This window comes from Neodiprion fabricii, chromosome 5 (assembly GCF_021155785.1).
Source record: "Neodiprion fabricii isolate iyNeoFabr1 chromosome 5, iyNeoFabr1.1, whole genome shotgun sequence".
Taxonomy (NCBI): Eukaryota; Metazoa; Arthropoda; class Insecta; order Hymenoptera; family Diprionidae; genus Neodiprion; species Neodiprion fabricii.
This window is the reverse complement of record NC_060243.1, coordinates 27686648-27712535: the sequence shown is the minus strand read 5'-3', so window position 1 is coordinate 27712535 and position 25888 is coordinate 27686648. Positions and strand designations below refer to the sequence as shown.

At 36.2% G+C, this 25888-nt stretch overlaps 1 protein-coding gene across 22 annotated transcripts in view; it reads left to right on the top strand.

The window, feature by feature from the left end:
• Positions 1-25888, top strand: part of LOC124183683 (serine/threonine-protein kinase MARK2-like) — a 63496-nt gene that overhangs the window by 5625 nt on the left and 31983 nt on the right. For 17 of the 22 annotated variants that reach the window (XM_046572485.1, XM_046572470.1, XM_046572484.1 and 14 more), the window contains exons 1-3: positions 21083-21230; positions 21899-23119; positions 25425-25755. The exons of 3 other annotated variants lie outside the window; for them this stretch is intronic. In XM_046572485.1, the coding sequence (XP_046428441.1) occupies positions 22206-23119; positions 25425-25755 (1245 nt within the window). In that variant the 5' untranslated portion in view covers positions 21083-21230; positions 21899-22205. Of the gene's footprint in view, positions 1-17201; positions 17350-20965; positions 21231-21898; positions 23120-25424; positions 25756-25888 lie in introns of those variants that run through there. 2 more of the 22 variants (XM_046572463.1, XM_046572462.1) reach the window with 2 other exon arrangements.

Here is a 25888-nt window from a genome sequence, read left to right as displayed (position 1 = left end):
TGTTATTTTATTCAATTTTTTCATTACGTAACGTATCGCATATCTATTAATGGACAAGCTTCTACAAAATTAGGAGTTGTTAAAAATATTTAAATTATGATCTATTCTTTGTTCCAGTCTGTTTTACGCAGAGAAACAAAAATACGACGCGAATTTCAATTATACCGATAGCGTATAAAATTTCAGATAATTATTTAACTACAGAAGTTTGTGTTCTAACCTGCGAAGTGAAAGAAACGTGCTTTGACGGATGAAGGACAGATACTTTGTATTTTCTTTGCAAAATTTTTTCGAACCCTTTGGTGTAAAAATTATTTTGCAAATTTGAAAAGCTATGTACGTGAAAAAAAAAAGTCCCGCGTTGATTGGCGTAAGATATTTGAAAGGCGTTTGATATATAACACCTATCATAATAATAATGATAATATCGAGGTTAACTTTTCTTTCTCTATCTTGTTTTATGCATACTCTGACCATTATGTCACCTTGTGTGCAACTACGACTATATATTGTGTGTATATATATATGTATAGTCTCGACTCGAGCCGCAGCTAATGAAGAGAACAACAAATTACACATTCGCGTTAATAAATATCCTATCAGCCTCCTACGGATATTCGCTGCTGCAACCGTTCGACAGAATTTATTATTAAATCTTCAACACTCTCCAGCAAGTCGTGCAGTTATTTTGAATATTTATCACAGTTTTACAATATATTTCTTTTCATATTACCGGGATAAACTCTTAAATCTTGAAAATCAAATGCGCGTGCGCGAGTTTGTTCGCGCAGGCTGGCCAACCCGAGTTTTCAGCCGTCGAACTGTTTCCGGCGGCTATGTAGTCGATACGAATTTTCGAGGTTAGAATATCAAATAATTGAGGTGGCGGCTCGGCAAGGTTTGGGAAGCATTTGAGCATCCGGTCGGAAAGTTGATTCTTCAAAGAACGATCGGAATTTAATGCTTACTCTCTTTGAAAATTCAAACGTATACATTTTGCGCAGGTTGGCCCGCCTGCGTCGCGGCCAAGAACATAGCTGCGGGAAAATTTCGCCGACCAATTAGATTGAATTATTTGGCGCATGCGCGGTTGATTTTCAAGTTTATACATATATATATATATATACATGTATGCAATTTTCTTTCCTTCTCTTTCTCTATCCTTTTCACGTGACTGTATTAAACGTATAATAATATGTATACAACCTATTTATACGCGATGTAAAACAAGATGGCTGCGTACTATTATTTTACTACTGCGTACGCGTTTATAAGATGTATGTATATGTATATTGTGCATACACACGTATAAAATACGTACATAACTGTCAGCCGCGTTGCCGGTTGTTTATGTTTTCTAAGCACGCGGTGCTTCCTGTCATTCCTCAATGGTTAAGCGCTCTTTACTGCTGCCATGTTGCTGCAATGGCGCGTTGCGTTTTAATAGAAAGAGTTCGTTTAGGAATTCGATATCGAATTTCTACCTTCTTCTTCCTGTACAAACGCAATAACGACAACGACAACAATAATAATAACAAGGCGCAGCACGTATAAAACCGAGCAGCCCACCTCCTGCCCTCTGGCTCAAATATTCACCCATTATAAAATTGCCTCATATAATGTATAAATAATAGAACTGATCGTTAATTTATTTCGGTTTTTTCCAGACTTTTTAAATTTTTTTTTTTTTTGTTTTCTTCACTCCAGACCATCCCGTGAAAAAGAAAACTATCCTCTTGTACGCACCTGCTTATTTATATATACTTGAAAATAGTCGAAAACCGTATCGTGTGAGATTATTCCACGCATCGTTTATACGGTATTTGACACTCGTATTATATTGAGAATTTCAAGACACTAGTCGTTGAAAATCGAAATATCGTATCATCATAGGGATTTAATAGTGTTCGTATATAATTGTTTAACGGGATATTTCACGGTGGCTTGCATTAACGATTTCTTTCTTACCTTCCTTCACTGCTGTGATCGACGATAGTTAGATTACTTTTTATTTGTTTATATAATTATTAATTTATTTATTTATTTATTTATTTTTTTTATACATCTTCTTTCTACGCTATGCTCGAATCTTTGTTCATTTACGAATTTTTCAAACTTTCAACTCTGAATTAAGAATTGCAAAACGTGTAAATGAATAAGTTTTTGTTTTTCTTTTAATTCTATCCTCCAATCTTTATTATCGACTTTTGATACTGCAGCAGGCGATCGTACCGACCAGCCGATTAATCCTTAAATATACTCGTACGTTTTAATAACCTTTATACCGTTCTTCTTCTTCTTCTTCTTCTTCTTCTTCTTCTTTATATGTAATATCCATACGTCTACACCTTAATCGCATATACGCATAAATTGCGATGAGATATAGCAGAAACTTGTTGGTACAAAAATGGAAACTTGTTATAAAAGGCACCCACGTTGTTGCAGATAGATTTTGCGAAACAATCTTTTGCATTTATGCTTCGTTTCCCGGCTGTATAATATCGTGATGTGGTTATTACATACCTACGTAATATGTTGTCATTCGTTACAGGGATAAAAATATACGCAATTATGCCGTCTAATTTATCTACACGTTTGTATATACGTTTATGTATTTATTATGTTACATATATATTTATGTATATATGCGCAAAATATCGCGAAATAATTGGCGAGATTTTGTTGTTTTCTTTTTTTTTTACACAAGAAGTCAAAATCAATCGTTTCGAGGTATACAGCAAAGTTCACCAAAATCAAAAATAAGAAAATAATCCAAACTGTATGGTCGTTTTAACGTTACTCTTATTCGATAATTGAAATTTTATTTTATACACACATTATTTGTAACATTTAGAGATATTTAAACCGTAACGAATTTCAGGTGTTATTTTATAATGAATAATAATAATTATAATAATAATGACAATAAATAAATAAATTTTTAGTTTTCTCTTCAAACGTAACAAAAGTAATTACAATTTTGTATTATAATAGAGAAATATGGTTATCGTGTTATTCGTGTACAGTATTTCATATATCTTGTATTTTTTTGAAACTGTAGTTTCTTTTTCGTTACTTAAAATACACAGTGTATAATAACGCGTACATATTATACAAACAGTTGATGGTTGTGTGAGTTACGTGTATAAGAATGACTTCGAAAGCCGAATCTGTACGATGAGGTGTACGTATGAAAATTTTTTAAACTTTCGGGGAGAGTGAGTAACGACGCTGTGATATCTTTTAATCCGCGTCACCGTGTTTTCAGGATATGACAGTGTAATAATAATAACAACGGCAATAATAATCCGTAGTTTCCGATAGTATGATTGAATATTTGCAGCAACGATTACGGATGAATCGATGCGAAAAAGGTTTGTTGAACGTTGTTTATTATATCGCGTGTCTGTCTAAAATGGCACAAGGTCGTAAACGCAAAAAAAAAAGGGTTTATTCGTTTAGACACGCGATATTTTACAAAAATAAAATTTTAACCAACAAACACGATTATTATGTCAACGATCTTGTAATCGTTGTAAAATCTGCGGTGCATGGTATGTGAAAGATGTGTAAAAATTACCGAATGAAAATTTGAAAAAATGTTGTTTTTGTTTCTCTCTCTCTTTTTTTTTTTATTTTTTATTTTTTTAAGGTTTATGATACCGAGGAGGAGAAACGACGAGTAAAATTTTTAGGTGCAGCAGTCATGCGAAATGATTTATGTTGCAAATGTAATTATTTCCCGCGATAAAGAGAGGAACGAATTGTCTTTTTCTTTTCCCCTTTCAAGACGTTCGACGCACATTGCATCGTTTTAATGTTCGCAATCTTTGTGTTCAAAAATAAAATTAACATCAAACGACACTCTTTGATTTATATCATACACCCGTGTACATCAGATTTATGCTTACACGTTTTCTTATTCCCTGTATTTTTCATTGATTCACACGTGTCAAATTTTTGTCGAATTAACTGCGAGTAGGTATAATTCATAAATTTTCGCTTTTCTTATAATCATTGCGTACGTAATTGTGAATGGCGGGGGGGTTGAGGAGAAAAACCACAAAGTTCGTAAAGAATAAAAAAACGAAATAAAACTAGTTACCAAGTTCGTCACTCGATTGTCATTATATTATTTTATTTGACAACACATGCTGTATAATAGTGTAGAAAATTTATTAATTCACATATCATATACACATATTTATTTATTCTACTTTTATCGCTTAGTCAAATTATAACATTGTACAAAATGTAACGTACGGTACTACGTTCTAAATTTTACAAGATAAACATATATTATATATATATGTATAAACAATCATTGACGCTACTGAATGCAAACGTAATATCTGATGTACGTATAAATATTATTATTAATAATGACGACAATAACAACAACAACAACAACAACAACAACAACAACAACAACAACAACAACAACAACAACAACAACAACAACAACAATAATAATAATAATAATAATAATAATAACAATAATAATAATAATAATAATGTCGTTATCTTGGGCACGCATTGCAATAGATAAATCGAAGAATTTATTTTTATATCAAGAGGTCAATTCTCAAAGTCTTGGTTGTTGGTCGTCGTCATTGTATGAGGGAATCAGTGTTTATTAAACTGACAAGGAGGCTCCCGCAAAATGATTGCCGCAACAATCCTCACTGCAAGCATGAAGAAATAACGATAAGAGAACGAAAAATGTCAAAAGCGTGCAAAAAAGGTATAAATAATCGGTGGGGGAGGGAGGGCCTCGTTCTCTTTAATTCGAGACCGAAATTCTCGATTGTAGAAAAAAAGAAAAAAAAAAGAAAATGTAAGAACAAAGGACGAAAAATTACGCGATACGAGGAATATTTGCAGTTTTTTTCTTTTTCGGATAAATTTTTTTGTTTTGATTATAAAAAAAAAAATAAAAAAAAACAAAGTTACATCGCGATTACTAACGTTTCTTAAGATTACTCGGACTTTACAAAGCGATGATTATTGACGAGACGGAGATTACTTTTGACAAATAAATAAGTTTCACTTTGACAAAAGTGATTTCAGAGAATTTGATATAATTTTTTCAGATTAGAAATGATGATAAATTTCTCTGAAATTCCAAATGATTTCTCATTATTATCAATGGTTATATCGGGTTATATTAATAGAGTATAAAAATTTTATTTAAACATTCGTGATTTTAGTGTTATTTTGGATATTACGATCATCGTTTCAAACAATATCGATACCATGATCGTTATAAAATTTATTTGGAAGATACCTTCGTCATCTTTTTTTTTATCCTCGTCGCGAAATCGTGTCGGTCGGTCGGTAATACATTGTAATAATAATAATAAATACAATAACCGTTGTATGCTGCTGCAGTGGGCTGTATAAACAGATCGTCATTAACGTTCATTCGATCGTCACCCTCTCAAATAAATTCCAATTTGATTCATGTTTATTATTAGACGGTACGTATGTACAACATTCGTACAAGTTGGTTGGTTCGTTGGTCAGCTTACGCATATTGGGACTTGAAATTATCGTCATCGAAAGAGTCCAAATACGGATCTCAAGCAATCTTGACAACGCTTCCGATTCCATATATGTATGTTACATATGTTTATTTATTTTTTGTCACTTTACTTGAATTTCTTCATTTTATACTTCAAGTGACGAAAAATATCGTTCTTTTTTTTTTTTTGAACATTTTTAATAATTGATAATTCGACGTCTCGAGCACCGTGTAAAATTTTTGAAAAATATTTTTAAAAAAGGAAGAAAAAAAGCAGTAAAAACCGTTGATACGTCTCATCGTCAGATCGATGATCACAATCTTCCTGCGTCAGTTTTTCTCGCAAAATATCTTTTGACCTAAGACCACATATATCACGTTTGTTCGTTTATTTATATCATACGCAATTAACCTTGATACGGAATCACGTGTTTCACATATCCATATTGAAGAAAAAGACGAAAGAGTGAGGAAAAAAAAAACATAAAAAATATGTTCGATGCCAACCATCATCGTCATTATCACATGTATAATTGATTGTGTTTTACTTGATGTACGTGTATATATATGTAGACTTGTATTATATCACTAAGAATAATACGAGGCAGGCAAACTGATCGCATAAATGGGACAATCGTAACGCTCTTTATAACTCTATTAGGCACTTACATTGCATGTGAATTACACGCACCATGTATGTATATACAATCCCGTTTACATACCATGCACATCAATCGTATACATTCTCGAGGGAAGAGAAATTCTTTCCCCCCTTCGTGTAACTGAGTTTTTTTTTTGTTTTTTTTTTTTTTATTATTAATAATAAATGGGACAAACTATTATCATTGTTTTCTCTGTGTTGTCTCTTTTATAAAATTAGATTGCTGAAAAAAGAGAAAGAGCGGAGTGTCGGAGCTTTCGAAAAATTACGCGTCTCCTTTTCTCTCGAACTTGCATCATTTCTTTCGTTCTTAGATTTTTACGAATTTCTGCTACAATGTTACAATTACGTTAATTTTTTACTTGTTTTTTTTTTCCCCCTACTTTCTTCGACACGTGTTCAACCGTATTTAAGCTTCCAACTGGTTTTCCATTGTCCCTAGATAAATCTTACTTGCGCCGACGAATCAGCGAATAATAAATACATGTATTTTACGCGTGCCAGTAGTCGTAAAAATAAAAAATAAATAATAAAAATGATTACAGGAATAGACAATAAAAAAATCTGCCGCGGTAATTAAATCTGTTGGTTTGTCGGTTATCGATTACACGGTATTATTTTCGAACGTGTCCGTTAAAGTCTTCCGTTGCAAATAGTATATGTATAATCCAACTTATGACGATTCGATATCTGTTTAATATATCGGATGGAACTTTACCGCTGAACTATAGAAGTATCGTAATTCTCTTATCATTCGAAACACGCACACAGATACGCCCACGTTCGTTTGCGCCATTGGAGGTCAGAGAGCGGAATTTACCAATCAAATCCGCGCGTCGAGTATCCGTGACGTCATCAGCCATGCTACGCAATGCGTGTAATTTATACTTACAAATATAAAAAATTTAAAAAAAAAAAAAAAAAAAAAAAGAAACTGCATTATTTTTACACAAGTCTTTTGCATTCCGCAGACACGACTCGTATTTACTTTGCTTCGATTTATTACAAGTATATACTATTTAATGCGTTGTGTAAAAGATGGATTAGATGTGTTAAAATTTATTTTTTGTATTCAAGTATTATATTATTTTGTGAAATCGTTGTGATTGTTGAATGAAAGTTTATACCTTTACAGGATATTACTGTATAACGATGCGTAGTAGATGAAAATGTATGTACGCTGATGGTGGATATGATAAGAATAATAATCAGTACAGTAGTGGATAATAAACATAAACAGAAATGTGATGATAAATCACACGATCGTAGAGGAAGTTGGTTCTTATATAAAAGAATTGATAAATAACATAATATTATCGCGATGAACTCTCGGTAAAATTATAATGATCGATCGATGATAACGATTATCGTCGCGACGATCATGATTATTTTTGTGTCACAATTTTATATATATATAGTGTGTGTGTGTGTGTGTGTGTGCGTTTGGTAAAATTTTAAATCAGAAGAATCGCAAAGAATTTGCAAAACGTGCAAACAGCAGACACATTAACTAATCAGAAAACGATTTGACAGCAGTAAATTTTTTATCGGAAACTTTGAAATTTTTGGTAAATTACTTGATGATTATTATCGGGTGTTGTTGGGAAAATATCTAATTCGTGCGAATGGTGAAAAAAAGAGAGAGAGTGAGAGAGAGAGAGAGTAAAAATTGTAGAAACATTGAAGAAAATTTTCAAAATTATACCAACGCGAATCACTGTTTATACAATTCAAATGAATTCTAATGAGTTTTCATGCTAATTCAATAATAATTGTATTTGTTTTTCAACACCGCGAGGGAATTCGAGTAAAATTTTGGACGTTAACTTTACATTAAATACACGAACGAAAATTTACTTTGTAATATACCGACTGTAATGATGATTATAATGAGTATTTATTTAACAGAGCGTGCAGCGACTATTAACGTTGATTTCTTTCTTTCAATTCTCTCGAGATTTATAGTTCGGAAGGAATTAACAATTCGTGCAACAATCGTATACACGAGATAAATAAAGAAAATATAAACGTCGACGTTGCAAAATGAAACCGGTCTAGAAATGTTTTACGTGACAGATGGAGGTTTTGAATTTTTTTTCTCCTTTTACAAAATCGCTCGTAATATTTATAAATAATTAACCAGTCGAGTGTTAAAAAAAAAAAAAGTGTTAAAAAAAATTCAGGATACTGTTTCAGAGTTGCGACAATTGTAGGAAATTTTTTGATGAAAATGAAAAAAATGGCGAGAGTCGGACGTTTTTTTGATCTTTATGGAATTCCCTGTATACAATTTGGAAATAAAATTCAATCACTTCAATTATCGAAATTTTGTGAAATTGCGACCGAAATAAAACGATATAAAAATAAAAAAAATCAATCAACGAATGACAGTACCGACAATGAAACAAAAATATTTGCATTGATATTTGCTACGTTTTTTTTTTTTTTTTTTTCTTTTTGTTTTCTCTTTCCGTAAACTTTGAGTGGTCGAAATTTCGCCTTGTTAATACCGATTTGGATCGTTGTAACATCGACATTATTACAAACTTTTGACACCTATGCATTATACGTACGGATTTATTTATGTACGATCAATGTACACGTATCTGTATGCTTAAATGAATTACGTTTGAAACGTTCAAGAAACTGTGCAAACCGCAATCTCGACGCTTCTTTATCTGATCGCCGTTTTGTATACTTTCCGCGTTCGTAATTCACCGGAAAGCGTTTCGCAAATACACACACGTATGAGCAGGAATAAACGTGCAGGGAAAATGTGAGATTCTTTACTTTGGGGTTCGGCTGCGCAGATTCGAACAGGCGCCTGTATTATCTACCGGTATAATATTTGTCCGCATACATATAAACATGCACGGTGTGTTCGTTACGGGGAGATTTTTAAGCCAAGTCTCGACGCGCGTGTGCTTTTCATTATAATCTGATATAACACACAGTTTACTCTGCATCTTGATTGTCAAACTCATCGTAAAATCCCTAGGGAGATGGGGGAAATGTAGTAGAGAAATCAAAGGAGATAAGTAGAATCCTGTTTTACCTTCTATCTCTCTTTTTTTGTTTTCTTTTTCTCATTTTACGACGTTTTCCCTCTCCATTCTAATAATTACAATTTTAATCGCTGGACAATAATTATTTACAAATGGAAATAAAATCGAATGTTACTCGCACTTTTAATTATTGTTATTAACGATAAAATTAAGGTTTTTTTTTTACTCTCATGCCTAGATTTATGTAGTTTGACTCTCTTCTCAATCGCGTATAAGCATAGACTTTCACTTCAGTGTAAAGAAATCAATCTGATACGATCGTTTGCGTTCTTCTTTCTAGTCTCTTTTACCTCTGCGTTTACACCAAGTTTGCGGTAATTAAAAAATATTATCGCATCTGTGTAAGTTTTTTTTTTTTTTTTTCTTTTTTTCAATCACTTGTGGTACAGCACGCGCACGTACAGAGCGAATTCGTAACGACTGCACGAATTGTCGTCTGCTAAAACGTAATGCGCGCACGCGCTGTAATCCGAGATCGACTGTTTGCCAGGGTGACCAACTGTCTCTAAACTGAAAAATTTTTACCGTCGCGAATCGACCACAACCGCCACCGACAATTGTCAAAATTTTTGAGGTTAGATACGTTTGCTCTCGGTTGTTAGCGCATGCGCGTTTAGAAATCCCCAGCGGGGGGGGGGGGGGGGGGGGGGGGGCGACATCCTCCCTTCAACGGACCCGGTCTTGAAATGTTTTGAAAAGAAAATTCGGCTTCTAAGAGTTTTAGAGAATTTTAAAGGTCCTTTTAAAAATCAAACGGTTGAATAAAAAAATCAGGATACTATTTCAGAGTTGGGGCAATTTGCAGAGATTACTTTTTATTAAGAAAATCAAAAATGGCGAGGTTAAGATGTTGGTTGGGTTCGCCTGTAACTACCCATATACATATATCTGTGTTGCAAATTTTCAAGCATGTGTGACGAATTTCACAGAAAAGCTTGCAAGAATGGTTGTTGGAATGTCAGTGGAATGAAATTGAAAAACAAGCGCTGGTAAGAAGACACAGACACACATACACGCGGAAGATGGAAACAAAGTTAACCGCGTTACCTATATTTACTTAATTTTTTTTCGTCCACTCATTCTTATCTTCCGGAGATTAGAAAAAGAATGAGATAAAAAAATAAAAAAATTATAAAAAAAAAAAAATGCACATGTCGCTGCCGCGTTTATTCTGAACCGCGTATCGAGATAAGTGTAAAAATATAATTGAAATGAAAAAAAATAGAATAGAAATAAAGAAACTGAACGAAGAATATGAACGAGCGAACGATATACTCGCGACATTTATCTTTCGTTTTACATGTTACATCGAGATGTGCGGTTCGTTCGTATTTCGTCTCGTATGTTACGAGAGGTCGAGACGAAGACCGAGATCGATAATTATAATTCTTACGTGTATTAACGTATGATTCATACTTGAGGAAATTTTGCAAAGTATTCGCACGAAGTTAGTTTTGTATATTACATCGAATATCGTAGTCGTGTAAAATGAGCGTGAATATGTTGTATCGTCGTATAAAATAACCTCATCAAAAGCTATTGTAAAATATGACTCGCATAAATAATTCTATTAGCCTTAGATTTATATTATACGTAGGCACGTACGTACACCTGTGATAAATCATTTTACACGTTGTAATAAACTCACGATGACTTTTCGCACGCACGTGCTTTATTACGGTGATTAGGGTGAAGATGATGATGATGACGACGACGATGATGATGATGATCAGCGAAAAGAAAAATTCACCAAAATTAACCAGAGTGGAAACATATCATTGAATAGAGAAAAGTGTGAAGGAACGTTTTGGCATTCATTCGCTCTCTCTTTTTCCTATACGTATCTACAACACTTTCATTTCTGTTTTAATTTATTTATTTAATTTTTTTTTTTTTTTTTCTTCACCTCGTTTTACCTCGTCTCATTGCATTTTATTTATTCTATTCCTTTTCACCGTTGTAATAATATAAGTGTATAATCAACAATCAACATATCTCATCCGTCACGTCGTCGTCTGGATCGCTCTCCTTAAGTATGTTATACAGTTGTTTTCGCTTTATTATTCTCTTTTCATTTCGTACGTATAATTATTATACGTATATACATATAATTGATTCTTATTTTTATGTCAGTTATTTATACACGTCGTTTCACCTTAACGTTACAACCTTTTTGCGTGTACGTATGTACGTTTTATATTGTAACAATTTACCAACACGTTTTAAGGAAAAACAAATTATCGTTGCCCTATATTTTGAGGTGGGGGAAGTTCAGTCTATTTTCTTCTCTCTTTGTTCTCTTTGTAAAGCGGCAATATGCGATCACAGTGTCAATATATGCGTCAGTCAATGAGGCTACGGCTCTGGCTATTACTCAAACACAACTAAGCTATATTCAAATAATGAAATTGATGATGAAAAATCATACGAAATTGAACGTCGAATGAAAATGGCAAAACAAAAAAAAAATAAAAAAACAAACAAACAATTGCTGTAAAAGGAGACGAGCGTGTTTAAAATTCGTATAACCGATAACTCGACAATATTATGTACAATTATAAAGTTTCCGTGTTTTTTTAGGGACAAGGAATTGTTGAAATTGAATAGAAAAAATGAAGAATTCTACATTACCGACTTTTGTTATCGCATTTCTATCGGAATATAAGTCGTAGTTTTAGTTTTGGGTTTTTGTATTTTCCACATCACCGACGTTTACGAACATTGTCAACGTGACATATTATTTCACGGTGTACCGATAATAATTCTAATTATTCCCGCAATTGAGATACGATATACTTTGTGTATAAACACGTGTATGTCTATAATGTGTAACGGAATGTTTCCAAGTTGAGCGAACCGACGTTTCAACCACTGGTTTTTTTTTTTTTTTTATTTTCCTATTCTACTTCTTTCTTTTTTATTAGTCGTATTAAATCAGGTGACTGATACAGCGCGTAAGTTGTAATAAATACATAAACACAGGGTATATATAAAACGTGTGCTGTACACATGAGTGCGTATTTGCTTGATAAGGAACTTGATTAGACCGTCGTCGCCATCTGTCAACCGTTGGTTACAACTACTGATCCACCTTGTCGTAATCTTTCACGACGAGAACTGATGATACGAGATCATAATCACACGCGGTATCTGCAATACGGGCGTATATACATACATGCACGGCGGTTAGTTTGGTATTTTAACGTGTCAAGGTATCACGCATTTATATGCTATATGTACGTCTTACAATTAATTGCTTGCATTATATTATCAATGGGCGTAACATGCCGTGGAATTTTTAAACTCTTGTTCAAAGGCACGTTAATTCCTATGTTTTATTACCGCAATTACCGCGGAGAGAGAGAGAAAGCGTTTGACAATATATCATACGTGGCATGGAATTATTTCAGATTTTTAAATTGTGTTCATCAATTATATGTTCGTTTTATTTAAATCTTAGATAACACAAATTAATTTTGCAAACCCGGGTTGACTTGGCACGGAATGCCCTATAGATACTGCAGGTATTCGTTTGATATTGAATTGGATTTTCCTTTTCGTTTATAAAAAAATTTACAAAAAGTCATATTGTTTTTTTTTTCTCTGAGATTGTACTTAAATTTCTGTGATTTTATCATCCGATTTTATCGACAGATAACAAAATCGATAAAACAGTTCACTTCTCGATCATTATTTTTTTTTTACCCTTTTTTTTATCTTTTTTTTTTCTTGCTGTGGAGCACAGTTGATGAACAGTTGACGTGATCACTGATCGATTAGACGAAATCGATTTCCAACTACTCCGTCCGATCATCGTATTCTCATTAAGATCGACTGATTTCTTTCAAAACAACATGTTACTTATCCGACTTTAGTTTTCGCTCTGTATTTCAGATGGAGTCTATATATTTGAGATAAATTTTTCGCATCATGTGAATACAAAACTGTGGATATAACATAGGTGTTTACATTCTACTGTCCTGCAACAGACAGTAGCTCAAAAATATGTTGCCTTTTTTCTTTAACTTTCTTTAAATTCAGATAAGATGCAACTTGGAGATGTAATAATAAAAACACGCAGTATGGCGAAAAAAATATCGTTCCGCGTTATCCAATTTTTGGCGATACGACAGAGATAAAAAATTCGTGATATATCGGCAGTTTGTAATGCGACTGCGAGTATGCAGACGGTTGTTGACGCGAGTGTCAAACTTGTCGAACCTTTTATGCTCGTGAAAATTACGTCACGCTTTTTGTCCGTACACTAGTCTTTCCAACATACAAATCGTTGCCATTTTTGTACCGAGGCATCGACTTTCATTACATTGCTGTTCGACGTGTTCATTAAACGGTCGCCATTTACCCTGCGAGACAGTTTGGAACGAAAACATGTTGCTGCGACATCTGTTGGTAAAATAACGCGTTACTCCAACGGGGCCATATTTAGTTTTAAAAGACTTCCTTCGTCGTATTTTTTTTTTTTTGGGTAATATCGATTCCTTGCGAAATAGCAAAAGCTTCAAAGCTTGCACCGAGCTTTCTCCGCACTTTCGTATTCGCGTAATTTACCAAACAAAATTTACCGATAACTCATTTCTCGCCGCCATATTGCTTACAATTAGCCACGTCTCCATTTTAGTTCCCAACGGGATCTCCTCATCCGCTTTACGGAAGTTTCATCGCGACTTTTAGTCCCGTGTAGGTAATAGTCGCTACTCGGTCGATAATTCAGGTACTCGAAACTTTTGTCGAGAAGAGTCTAACCGTAATTTTCGTTTGACCGATGACCAAGGATGAGTCAATAGCAACCGATGAAACCCGGTAAGCTACGGACCATCGAATATTGGTTGTCAGTCACGATGCGGGCAACCTGAGAACCGATTCCGTCGAAGCTTGATCCATCATCGAAACACTCGGGCTTATTATACAGCTGGTTATTATTATCGTCCTATCCACTGTCCGTGAAGTATATTATATATTCTACATCGGAGGGATATTTCGCGCTCAGACCTTGAATATACCGATCGGTTTACTAGCCAACCGTGTCCACGAGACTTCTTTCAAAATCACTTATAACCAACCACCCACACCCGCCAAGCGATAACGGTGTACACCGCATATAGTACGTAACGACGACTAGTCGTGGATGGCGTTCCGCTTCACCAAAAACTTTCATTTTTCTACCGACACATTCGATATCCGACTAGCCCAAGCCAACATCTCTTTGCATTGCAGTCTATGCTCATTCCGGACGATATGTCCGTGCACTCGGGTATGACGGGTCTAGAGCTGTGCGATTAATCGATTAATCTGAAAAGTCATTGATCGAAACCGTCGACGAATCGATTTATCGGATAAACGATTAATCAAAATCGTCGATTAATTGGAAAAACGATCAATAGAAAAACTCGACTATCGATTAATCGCACGATACTGACAGGTACTGTTGGCTATGGTTTACTTGACCGTTTCAGTCACGGAAGCCATTGTAGTGGCAACCTTTTTCTTTCTTTTTATGAGTGTATACGTAAAATTTTAATACTTAAAAAAAAAAATATATATATATATATATAGAAAGAAGATAAAATAGCAAGAAAATCTAGCAACAGCGATCGTAATGAGAAAGAATAGTAACGGATACCAGACATTCCGGCAACAGCTAGAAAACTAATTTTCATTTTCTACCTAGAACTATATTTTGTCGATTGTGATAAAAAATGAAAATAGTCAAGGACTGAGCGGTAACCGGAAATAAAAATTTCTATCAGTTTACGGTACAAGTGGTACCCTTATCCTTGACGAACGACGGTAAGATCCGCATCGGATAAAACGTCGTCGAATCCACGCAGCTCACTCACTGATTTTAACGTGGGCGGTCGTCGCGAGGCTCGTTGTTCGCCTCCTGCTGCCACCATCAACAGCAGCAGCAGCAGTAACCAGCGGCTTATATACTTTCTAGGCGATTCAGGGGGAGAAACAGTCTCAAGCACGCCGCGCCTACAGCCGGTACCGCGGCTGTGATATTTATCCGTCATTTTATTATAACTCGAATTGCCGGTAAATCGGTAATAAATTCGTAAATACATGCGTACGTGTTTGACGACAAATCCATCGTAAAACACGAGTTTATAAAGAGAAGTAAATAATTATTATATATACATATATACATATACATATATATGGGAATCAATTGTCAAGTGTTTAATGTTTTTGTCGTGATTGGTGACGTTGGTGCATCGATTCGTGAATTGATGATTTACATAACAGTTCAGTGGTGAGCGGTTATACCGAATTGAATATGTGTCGATTTTTCTTTCCGACATTTACCTGTAGGTGTATGCACATATATGTATATATATTGCATTTGTGTACGGTAATGCACGTGGTACATGCGAATTGATGAATCGAATATATCATCGTGAAAGCATAAAATAATACTCGATCAGGTGCGGTTATATTTATTAATGTACCTAAAACAACCCATCGGTCAATGGTATAATTTTTCAATATTCTTTTGAATATTCAAAAATCGGATTCGTACACAGGCACGTTGGGTATAAATTATGTAATTTCATGTAAAATGTGAAAAAAGTAAATTAAAAAGATGAAGGGGAAAAAACGAAAATTGAATTAATGGACCGCGGTGAGTCTTAGAACGGAATCTATTATACAGCAGTATGCCTATATACGGTTGTAAACCGTTATATCCGAGGGAAAAGAAAGGCACGGGGAAGATCGGGGAACGGAAGAAAAAAAAAAAAAAACGAAGCATCAAACACGGTGCAGAGTAACGAATGGCCAAGTTTAAATTGAAGGAAAACATTTGGTACTGCACAATGGAACAAACTCGTGTCAATTCCCCGTGACGTTTTCATCCGACGAAGGTGGAGGTGGGGAGGGAAAAAAACGAAAAAGAGAGACTTGTTTTTATCCCGTAGCGAAAAAACTTCTGACGTTTAGCAAACCGATGATAATATTTGTTTTAATCCAGCGTTGAAATGTATGCATGCATGTATAATATCGACGGGAAAGAAAAGAAAACAAGAACAAAACTAATATAAATTCGCTGATTCTGAAAATTGTATAGAGTACCGGAAACGTAGTATGAAAGAAAATTCGTGGTAATTTTAAAGGCAATAATTATTCTCAAATATTCCACAGGGTGTTGTAAAGTTGTTTATATTTCGCCAATGACGCGATTTACTCTGAAGAAACTTGAGACGAATTATAATTCCGATTAACTTGAACTAATTTTTTTATTTTTTATATTTTGATAAAATTTTCGCAACCTCGAGAGGTTTTCAGTATCGTATTATACCGTGTTATCGTATTGTATTGTACCGTAGTATGTAATGTAATTTCAAACGTGAAATAAGTACGATATATATATATAAGATACACGCTTGATACGAAACGAGGAAACCAGTCGGTTTCTTCTTCTCTTTTTCGCGATACCGATGAGCGTCTGCACTTTATCCGTTGAACGTTAATGCGATAATATTTAATTTATGCTTCGTGCAGTGTATATTGACGTAGTATAATATATATATATATTCACAGTACAATATATAAGAAAATCGAGGTCTATCCGCCGATATCCGTTTGTTCGTAAATCATTGATCATAAGAGGCGGTGTCTTGATCGTTATTTTTAATAACGTTGTTATCGTGAGATTTTCCAAATACCGCTGGAGCTTGGCGCGGCGGTAAGAGACGTGTATGATTTACAAGAAATGAATCGGGCACGTTGTCGTACGTGTTGCTACTACGTCCCTGGAGCAGCGGAGACTGATTGTGAGTCAAACGAACGGTATCAAAGAGCGTACTTTGGAGCTGAAATACATGTATAATAAAGTCTGGATCCATGCACACGCGTTTGCACACTCGCGTATAGAAGCCCCGGCGACGTCGAGGAGGCGATACGGTGGTGAAGCGCTTCAGCACCAGCAGTACGGAAACAGTGAGTCAGCCGACTTGGTCTACGCCGCCCGCCTCGCTCTCTTGGTTCTCCATTCTCGGTTCCCGGTTCCCGGTTCTGTCTGCTTAACCGCCGTAACCGCAACTCCATCGTGTAACAGAATACAGCCGTATATAGCGCAGGTTTCGTACAGTTTCACATCGGCCTCGCGATCAACGTTGCTCCAAATCTTGGTTATATATACTTACCCACTTACCGCCGGTCGAGAGAGCGAGTTCTCCTCCCCTCTCTCTCTTTCTTTTTTTTTTTTTTTATCGTCTAACTATCTTTCTGTCCGTCTATATGTATAGATAGATTTAGATGTGTATTTTGTATATCTCTAATCCGCGACTTCGACGAACCACGGAAAATCGTTGTTGCAGGGCAGGATTTTTGACGGTTTCGAAACTTTTTCGACGATACAAACGGGGATCGTTTATGGTATCCAACGGGTATGGTGGTTCTCTTTGATAACGTCGAGTGTTACGATACAACGAGATTATTGTCACCGATCTGATATCGCTGTTATCATAGTTGGTTACACATCGGGAACGAAGGCGAGAGCGTCTGCAGTGAACACCGGATAGCGCTTCGGTTGGTTTCAGGATTTTTCGTCGCCATAGTGAATTTGTGTGTTAAATATCACGGTCGATACTTTGAACGTAATTGGAGATGTAATAATAACAGCTGCTGTTGTCGTGATCGTGACGACGACGACGACGATGATGACGATGACGATGATGATGATGAAGTTTGTGATGATAAAGCAGAGTGATCGTGAATCGTGCGGGATGAAATGTATTGTTCTTTAAACTACGGTTCTAAACGAGAGGGAGTGTGAAGATAGGTGAAAAGAAACGAGAATAAAAAATACGAAAATAAAAGAAACACCTTGCGCTAATCGTTTGGTACGGTGTTATTTTACTTTTTTCATACTTTTGTGTCGTGCTTATGCTGGCCGGTTCGTTCATCCTATTACACATCCCACACGCCTACGCGTTTGTTGATTTATCGGCTCATGATTGTCGGTGTTAATTTTTCTTCCTTATACATTCAGAGTTTATTTTCGAAGGATTATTCTTTCTCCATCGATGGTTTATCCTGGGCATTGAATATACTCAGCCTGGTCAACCGAGAGCGATAACTTCCATCTTATCGCTTATCGGGATCAATTATTCTCGATAACAAGCCTTGGGTACCGTTCCTGTAACATCGTTGATGTGGAATATAACGCTTTCGTCACTGTAGATTTATCGGTTGGGTATAAGACGTGGCGACAAATAGGCGGAGAATATATACAATCATTACTGTTATTATTATTGTTGTTGTTGTAGTTATTATTATTGTCATTTGGAAATGGTCTGTAGCCATCAGCTAGCAAAAACGTTCAAACTCTTTAATGTGTTTTTTTGCATTCCGGTTCCAATTCAAATATTATAATCCGCACGGTTTACCTTTTTAACGGCACAATCTTCGTCGGTGGAGATTAGTAATTGTAAAGTTGAAGGAAATTGAAAGAAAAGAAGAAGAAAAAAAAAAGAAAAGACAATGAAAATTTACCTAATTAAATTTTGATAAACCCCGATAAATTTTAATATTCGCGGCTATTGCAGCAGGTATAATAACAACAGGCTGGCTTGCAAAGAGTCCGCATGCACGCGGCATTAAGTACCAACTTATGTTAGATATACACATGCGTCAGACGAGAGATAGCTGTTGCCGTATGAGATAAGAGCGCGGTGCTAAGCTTATGCAGAGCTCCGATTTGTTTTCTTTGTTGGTGTGTTTTTTGTTTCATTTCTTCCTTCTTTTCTCTTCGATTATTCATTCCATGCTTTATTACTCTTCGTCGTTCTTTGCTTTCAATACATACAGACTGTAACGTACCGTTCACGGTGCTTCGGGTCTCTGCTGAAAATTGAACAGCGAAAAAATGAACGACCATTCGTTAAATCACACCACTGGTAAATTCAATCGCTATTTCGTTACCGAGATTTTTCGTCTTCTTGTCAGCGAACCGACCGACTCAGTTTCCGATCCAACGAGTTCGTAGCTATCGACATTTCTCAAGGCATTTCGAGGTTACAATATTGCGTTAACTGTCGTTACGAGTCTGCATTCGGGCCAACGTAACACAACCTCGAAACGCTTGAGCGGCGAATTTTGACAGTTTCCAATCAAAGTCGGATAGAGTTGGCCAGCCTGTTGAACAAACGAAAAACTTGGCGCATGCGCACTTTGTTATTCGGTTGTCCGAGACCGTTGATCAAACTCTACAAAACTTCGCGATGCGAATATAATCACCGTTCGCAACAAGTCTTCGATAAATATGTCGCGGGAATAAAAATCTAGTTTTGAAATTCATTCCTTCGTTTCCTTTAATTTATCTCGCATCGTTTTTTTTTCTTCCATCCCATCATCCTGTCTTGCGGCGTGCACATTATATCGGACACTGGATAGTCTGGCAGACACGCGCAAGGTGCAAAACTCCTAGTTACTTGAATTTGTGAACGCAATTCAACTCGACTCGACTAAACGCGCGACCGACCGAAACGGTCCCTCGTGCTGACGCTGCTACGCTTTTTAGCTCCCCTCCGGTACCTGAAACGCACTCATACAAATACCCAGTGAACTATTAGCCTCCCTGCCTACCTGCTGCACCGTTTGTATAGTATAATGTACATCCCACTTTGCAGGTATGGACTTACTTGCGGAGGCTTTACTGACACACCGAGCGCACCTCTCTCCGCTCCTCACCTCCCTTTGCTTCTCTTCTCCTCTCCTGAATCCCACCATAGCCGCGGACCCACGGTTGACAGGTTTGCTACTTGTCGTACAAACGCTCTCGCAACTAGGCAGCAGCCTCTCTCTCCGTTTGACTCTCTTGTGTGTCTCGTTTAATTTTTAACCACGCGTTACTTCGTCAATGTAGTGTTCGCCCGATGCAGTGTTTGTGAGTCTGTATTTATTTTCGTGTGTGTATCTTTCCCTCTCTCTCTCTCTCTCTCTCTCTGGATATCGTGCATTTTAATATCGAATTATATCCATTTAACTATGCGCGACAATGGACACATTGAAAAAGGAGACGCGATGTAGGTATATTTGCGTCTACGCGGAGTTATGTAAAAATCGTCTGCTTCTCTATTGTATCATTTTGTTTCATTATTTTTCTTCTTTCTTTTTTCTCTCTCTTTCGCTCATTCTCTCGGTCTCCTTTCAATTCAGTTTTCGTCGTCTACACGCAGTGCAGTGCAGCTTCAATCACGTATCGTTATAAAATATAACATTGTTAAGCGAGACACGTTTGTATTATACACAATACGTACAACGCGTATGATTGTATATTATATCTCTGGGACTGCAGAAAATAATTGTTCGTTTGTTTGCTAATTTGTTTATCTGCATCATTGGTATCGTTGTTGTTATTATTATTGATATTACTATTTTCGTCGTCGTCGTCGTCGTCGTCGTGATCCTTCAGACGCGTCTACAGAAAATATAATCGAAATAATATGCGAACGATAAATGAGGCGTTTATCATGTTGAACATGTGTGTATATACGTGCAGGCCTGTAACTTCGAAATTATTATACACGCAATGTTCTGTGTCCTATATACATATAATATATGTATATCGTTAATGTCGCAGTAATTTTAGTAAATTAATGAACCAGCAAAAGCAGCACGGTATTAAAAAAAAAAAAAAAAAAATATGGGTGGGGAAAAAACGCTCGCGCGCGAACACATGGACACACACAAAAAATTCATATATACATATACGTATAATAATGCTAATTGTGTGCTGTATACTTATCACATTATCGTCAATTATTATATATGTCGTTGATGCTTTATTATTATTGTTATTGTTAATAGATGATAAGCTTACCGGAGATGGGATATAAATCGTTGTGCATTATGGTGAAACAGTGAAGTTTTCTACGTATATATGTATGTACATATATGTATAATGTATGTATACATCTTCTACCTACATAAATGCGACGCGCTTGCGGAAATATTGGTGATTATCATATATTTATCGGTTAAGTGTTGTTAATAATTATCCAGAACTCGACCCATCGGAGGTGATATGGTTGTATGAAAGATTTCTAACTTCAATTTTCCAGTACAGTTTTCTTGTCGAGGAATGAAAAAAAAAAAAAAAAAAAAATGACATGGAAAATATTTTCACGATTTCAACTCATTCCAAAAACAATTTTGCTTCTTCATCTATTATATCAAAAGTTGTCTTGCTAAAAAAACAGTCTGGTTTTTTTTTACATTTTTTTTTCTTCCTTTATAGTATTATAAAGATCCTTTCACCGGAAATCAGTTACATTGTTCGTCGCGTTGGAAGAGTTCTGAATTGAACGGTTCTTTCCTTAGGAATAGTCCTAGTCGACTGTCAGATTTTCTTCACATTTAATTTTTTTATTTATACATCTTTTACAGCTCGACCAAGAAGTTGATTTCTTATTTTCGGATAGATAAAATATATTTCTGAAGCTTTCTCCATTGTATACGATTTTTTCACTGCACGGTGCAGTAGCTCTGGGTAATTATTAACAATTACACCGATCGCTAATCGTGTTCTGCAACGTGATGTGATAAATACGACTTGGAAAAAAAAAAAACAAATTCAACAATAATAAATCTTAACAAATCCATGTGAATGTATTTTCTAAACAGAGACGCGTACCGAGCGAGATCGTTAATCTGTACTAATCGTCCGGAATTTGGAAACAACGAAGTGTAAAGCTGTGCAGAGGAGAGTGGCTGCCGATTTATAAATACTATATACACCCCGGATCGATGATCACGATATAACATCTAATAGTAAGAGATAAGAAAGTTGGATTAACGAAATATGAAAAAATCGAAATCGTGAAACTTCCACCACGTTTTGATTTCAAAGCTAACGAGAAAGAAAAGGAAAATAAAAGAGAACGAGTCAGACGAAAGTAACTCGCCGATCGCGATAGTGTATAAAATCAACATGGCGGAGCGGGAGGAGCGGGAAACTATCCTGGCGCGAAATCAGCCGGGAAGGAAGTCGATAAGACCGTCGAGTTTCCGGAAGACGTTGAACCCGGATGGAACAGTAATCCAGCAGCGACGCAGTCCGATGATCGGTACTGATTCGAGGACCAGCAGTCCCAGTCCGAGGGGAAGTCCCTCGACGCCGGAAGGACTTAAACAGTGGGAACTCGTCGAGGGCGACGCGGGTCTCAGGGTGGTGGAAAAACGAAGCACCGGCGGTGGCGGGAATTCGAACGTCAATTCGAATTCTAATTCGGCGAGTGGGTCGCCGGTCATGACCGGTAGCAGAGGCTCGTCGTTTAGATCGCGAGGAAGCGCCGGAGGTGTTCCGATATTCGTTAACGAACGGACGCAGAACTCAATAGTAAGTCAGAATATTCAGGACTTCGAGAATGTTCTGGCTAAGAAGTTCGGTCGGTCATTTGAACGGTCGGTAATCGGCAAGGGTAATGCCATTTCTTCGACCGGTGGTGAGTTTCAAACATCTAACGGACGACGATCTTTACGGGAAAATCAGAGCGGAAAAACTGGCGTGAAACTAGATCTCATACTCAACGATCAGGATCATCGATCTCTCGATACAGTGGGTGGTGATGGAAGCGTTTTGCCGGATTCCAAGAGCAGTATTGACATGCTTGATCAACTCGAGAGGCAAGTCAAAGCCATAGAACAAGGAACCATTGCCGCTGCTGCTAGGTTTAAACAGGACGCAGGCACTGACGTCACGTCCGATGATATTTCTTCTCAATCGCAACACGATCGTTCCTCCGTCGGCAATACTGGTAGCGATAAAATTGTTCCTGAAATCGAATTGCGGTATAGGGAACACGAGGATTTACTTCGCAATAACACCGACGACGAAGCTGAGGGGTAATTAATCAATCAATATTGTTTTAAGCTTATTTTATTCGTATCTTTTTACTTGAGAGGGGTTTTTATCGTGATAAAATGGACCGGGAATTTCTTTTCATAATCGTTGTCGTTTCTCAATTAACGTATACAATCGTTGTTACCATTTTTTGTTCAATTCCGTTCGATTATCGTTGGTAATGATTGTGTTATTCAAGTTCTCGTATGGGGAGGAAATGAAGAGGTATAGATTTTGAGACACTACGCGAAACAATGTTATATACAAATATATTGTAGTAAATTTCAAAAAACTCCGTTATACAAGAATCGCGATTGAAATGTCAAATGATCCAAATAATATTCGACAGTGGGGAATTATCGCAGAAAAAGCAATTTTCGATCATTTTTCTTGAATTGTTCAAACGCGTAATCAGTCAGAGAAGAAAGGAGAGATTGAGAGAAATTGTACACATTATACGTATGTGCGTATACACGCAATTATTTCACCGACACTGATGCATGTAAAATTTTTCCATTACATATACGCATTTGCAAGATTTTCAAAGTTTACGTCAATGCGGATTATCGTAATTAGCGAATCGGTAGATCGTTATATGTCTATATGTACATCGTATAACGGCCGAAAGTAACGATCAATTGTCACGCAATTTTTTATTACCCGCGGAAAGTACACAATACCAGCTATTACACTCCCCATTTAATTGTATAAGTGTACGCGTTTAGAACACGGTCGGATTCTCACTTTGCATTGCACATATACCGCAAACATTAACGGTCATTCACCACAGGGAAATTTACCTTATACATAACTGATTATTGTACAGAGTGAGTAGCTAACAGTAGAATGATCTAACGCGCATGCGCTAAAATTCTAGAACAAACGCAGTTGTTTTATCAGGTTGACCAACCGTCATAAGCTCAGATGACAGCTCGCCGCGATGTATGTAACCTCAAAAATTGTGACAGCATCTGTAATAGATAAAACATTTTGGCTGTTGGAACTGTTTCTGAAGTTCCAATGAGCAGATTACGAATCTTTTTATTCGTAAAAATTAATAATGGGAGAATGAACGAAGTTGAGCACACCTGCCACCGATAGCTGACAAAATTTTTGAGGTTACATACATTGCGGCAATCTGTCATCTGAACTTATTACGGTTGGTCAGCCTGACAAAACAACTGCTTTACTACTCTAGAATTTCAGCGCATGCGCGTGAGATCGTTCCCAACTACTCACTCCGTATATACCTGAACTCGTAATTAATTTATTTAATTCAATTGGTTACAATTTTTTCTCCTTTTTCTTTTTCTTTTCTTTCTGCGAAAAAAGAAAAATTCGTTGTACCGCGCGTGAGAAATTTGACTCGTTAAACCGGTAATAACAATATTTATGCAATTATTATATCAACGAGTATAACATCAAGGCGCGTCACACTTTCCATTATTGTTGTTGACGGTATTGTTATTATTATCATCATTATTGTTGTTGCTGTCGTTGTTGTTACTTACGTAAAGCGATCGCGTACCAGGTATAAAAAAAAAAGAAAAGAAAAAATGAGGTGAGAATTACGCAGTACAATAGGCTTGATACATCCTCGTGTAGAATGTATAATGCATACAATTTTCACCGTATAACAGGTGTACATGAACATGAAGGATTTCCCGTATTTCGTAACTCACTAGCTCTCTTTTTATATCTGTCCCTCTCTCTCTCTCTCTTTCTCTCTTTCGATCTCGGCACCTGCAATGCTAAATAACGAACAATAGGCATGCATCGTTAAACTTCTCGCACGCGAATTCTCTCGCTCAATATTTTGCTTGGCTCTTCGATGATTCTTTTTTTTTTTTGTCCTTGGTTTTTCCGCCACTTTTCAACTGTCGAAACTTATTCATAACTCGTTTTGAATTTTATTGCGGCGGCCACATTACCGTTTACAGGTATATCTTTTATGTGTATTTCTTTTTTTTTTTTTCAATTAAATTTTACTACTTTATCTGCGCTCTCTTGGCTTTATTTATTGCATATTCGCGTTAATTACACCACGTTCTCGCAGATGCTCGTTTATTCTGTAATTTACACACAAACTGGGAAAAAAACTCGGATGAATATTGTCACAAAAGATGAAAATGAAACTGAAAATGGATTAGAAGAGTTTTCTATATACTTCTATAACGCAATGAGTACGAAACAAATGGGGAATGAAAAAAAAAGGGGAAAAATATGCATTTTTAAACACGTTATAATAATTAATACATGTATAATAAATATAAATAACTGAACATGTGAATGAAATGATAAACGAAGGTCGACACCGCTGCAACGTGGCGAAGCGACGAGAAATTCTACCGGAAATGCTGGTATAACGACAAAGAAGAGGGCTGGTGTTAAATTGAATCGTACAGCCTCGGACACGCGTCGAGGTAACGGGGACACATCGGATATGCCGTTGAAAATTCAATCGCGCGCTCAACAAGCAAGGAATATCGTCAGACCAGTTATGACCAAAAGGCAGCTCCAGCAGGAGGCTGCTGCCGGAATTGGTACAATTTCAACAACTTCTTCTACGGCTACTTCCACACCGAAACCGCTGACCAGCGTTATTCAAAAGGCGATACAAAACATTGGAATAAAAGAGGTATATTACAGATAGTAGATAAATAAACAAACGAAAAAAGCAATTTTTGATATTTAAATGCAGAGAACGCGATGATAGCTGAGTGAGCATTTGTTAAACATTTTTATTATTATTATTTTTTTTTTTTTTCAAT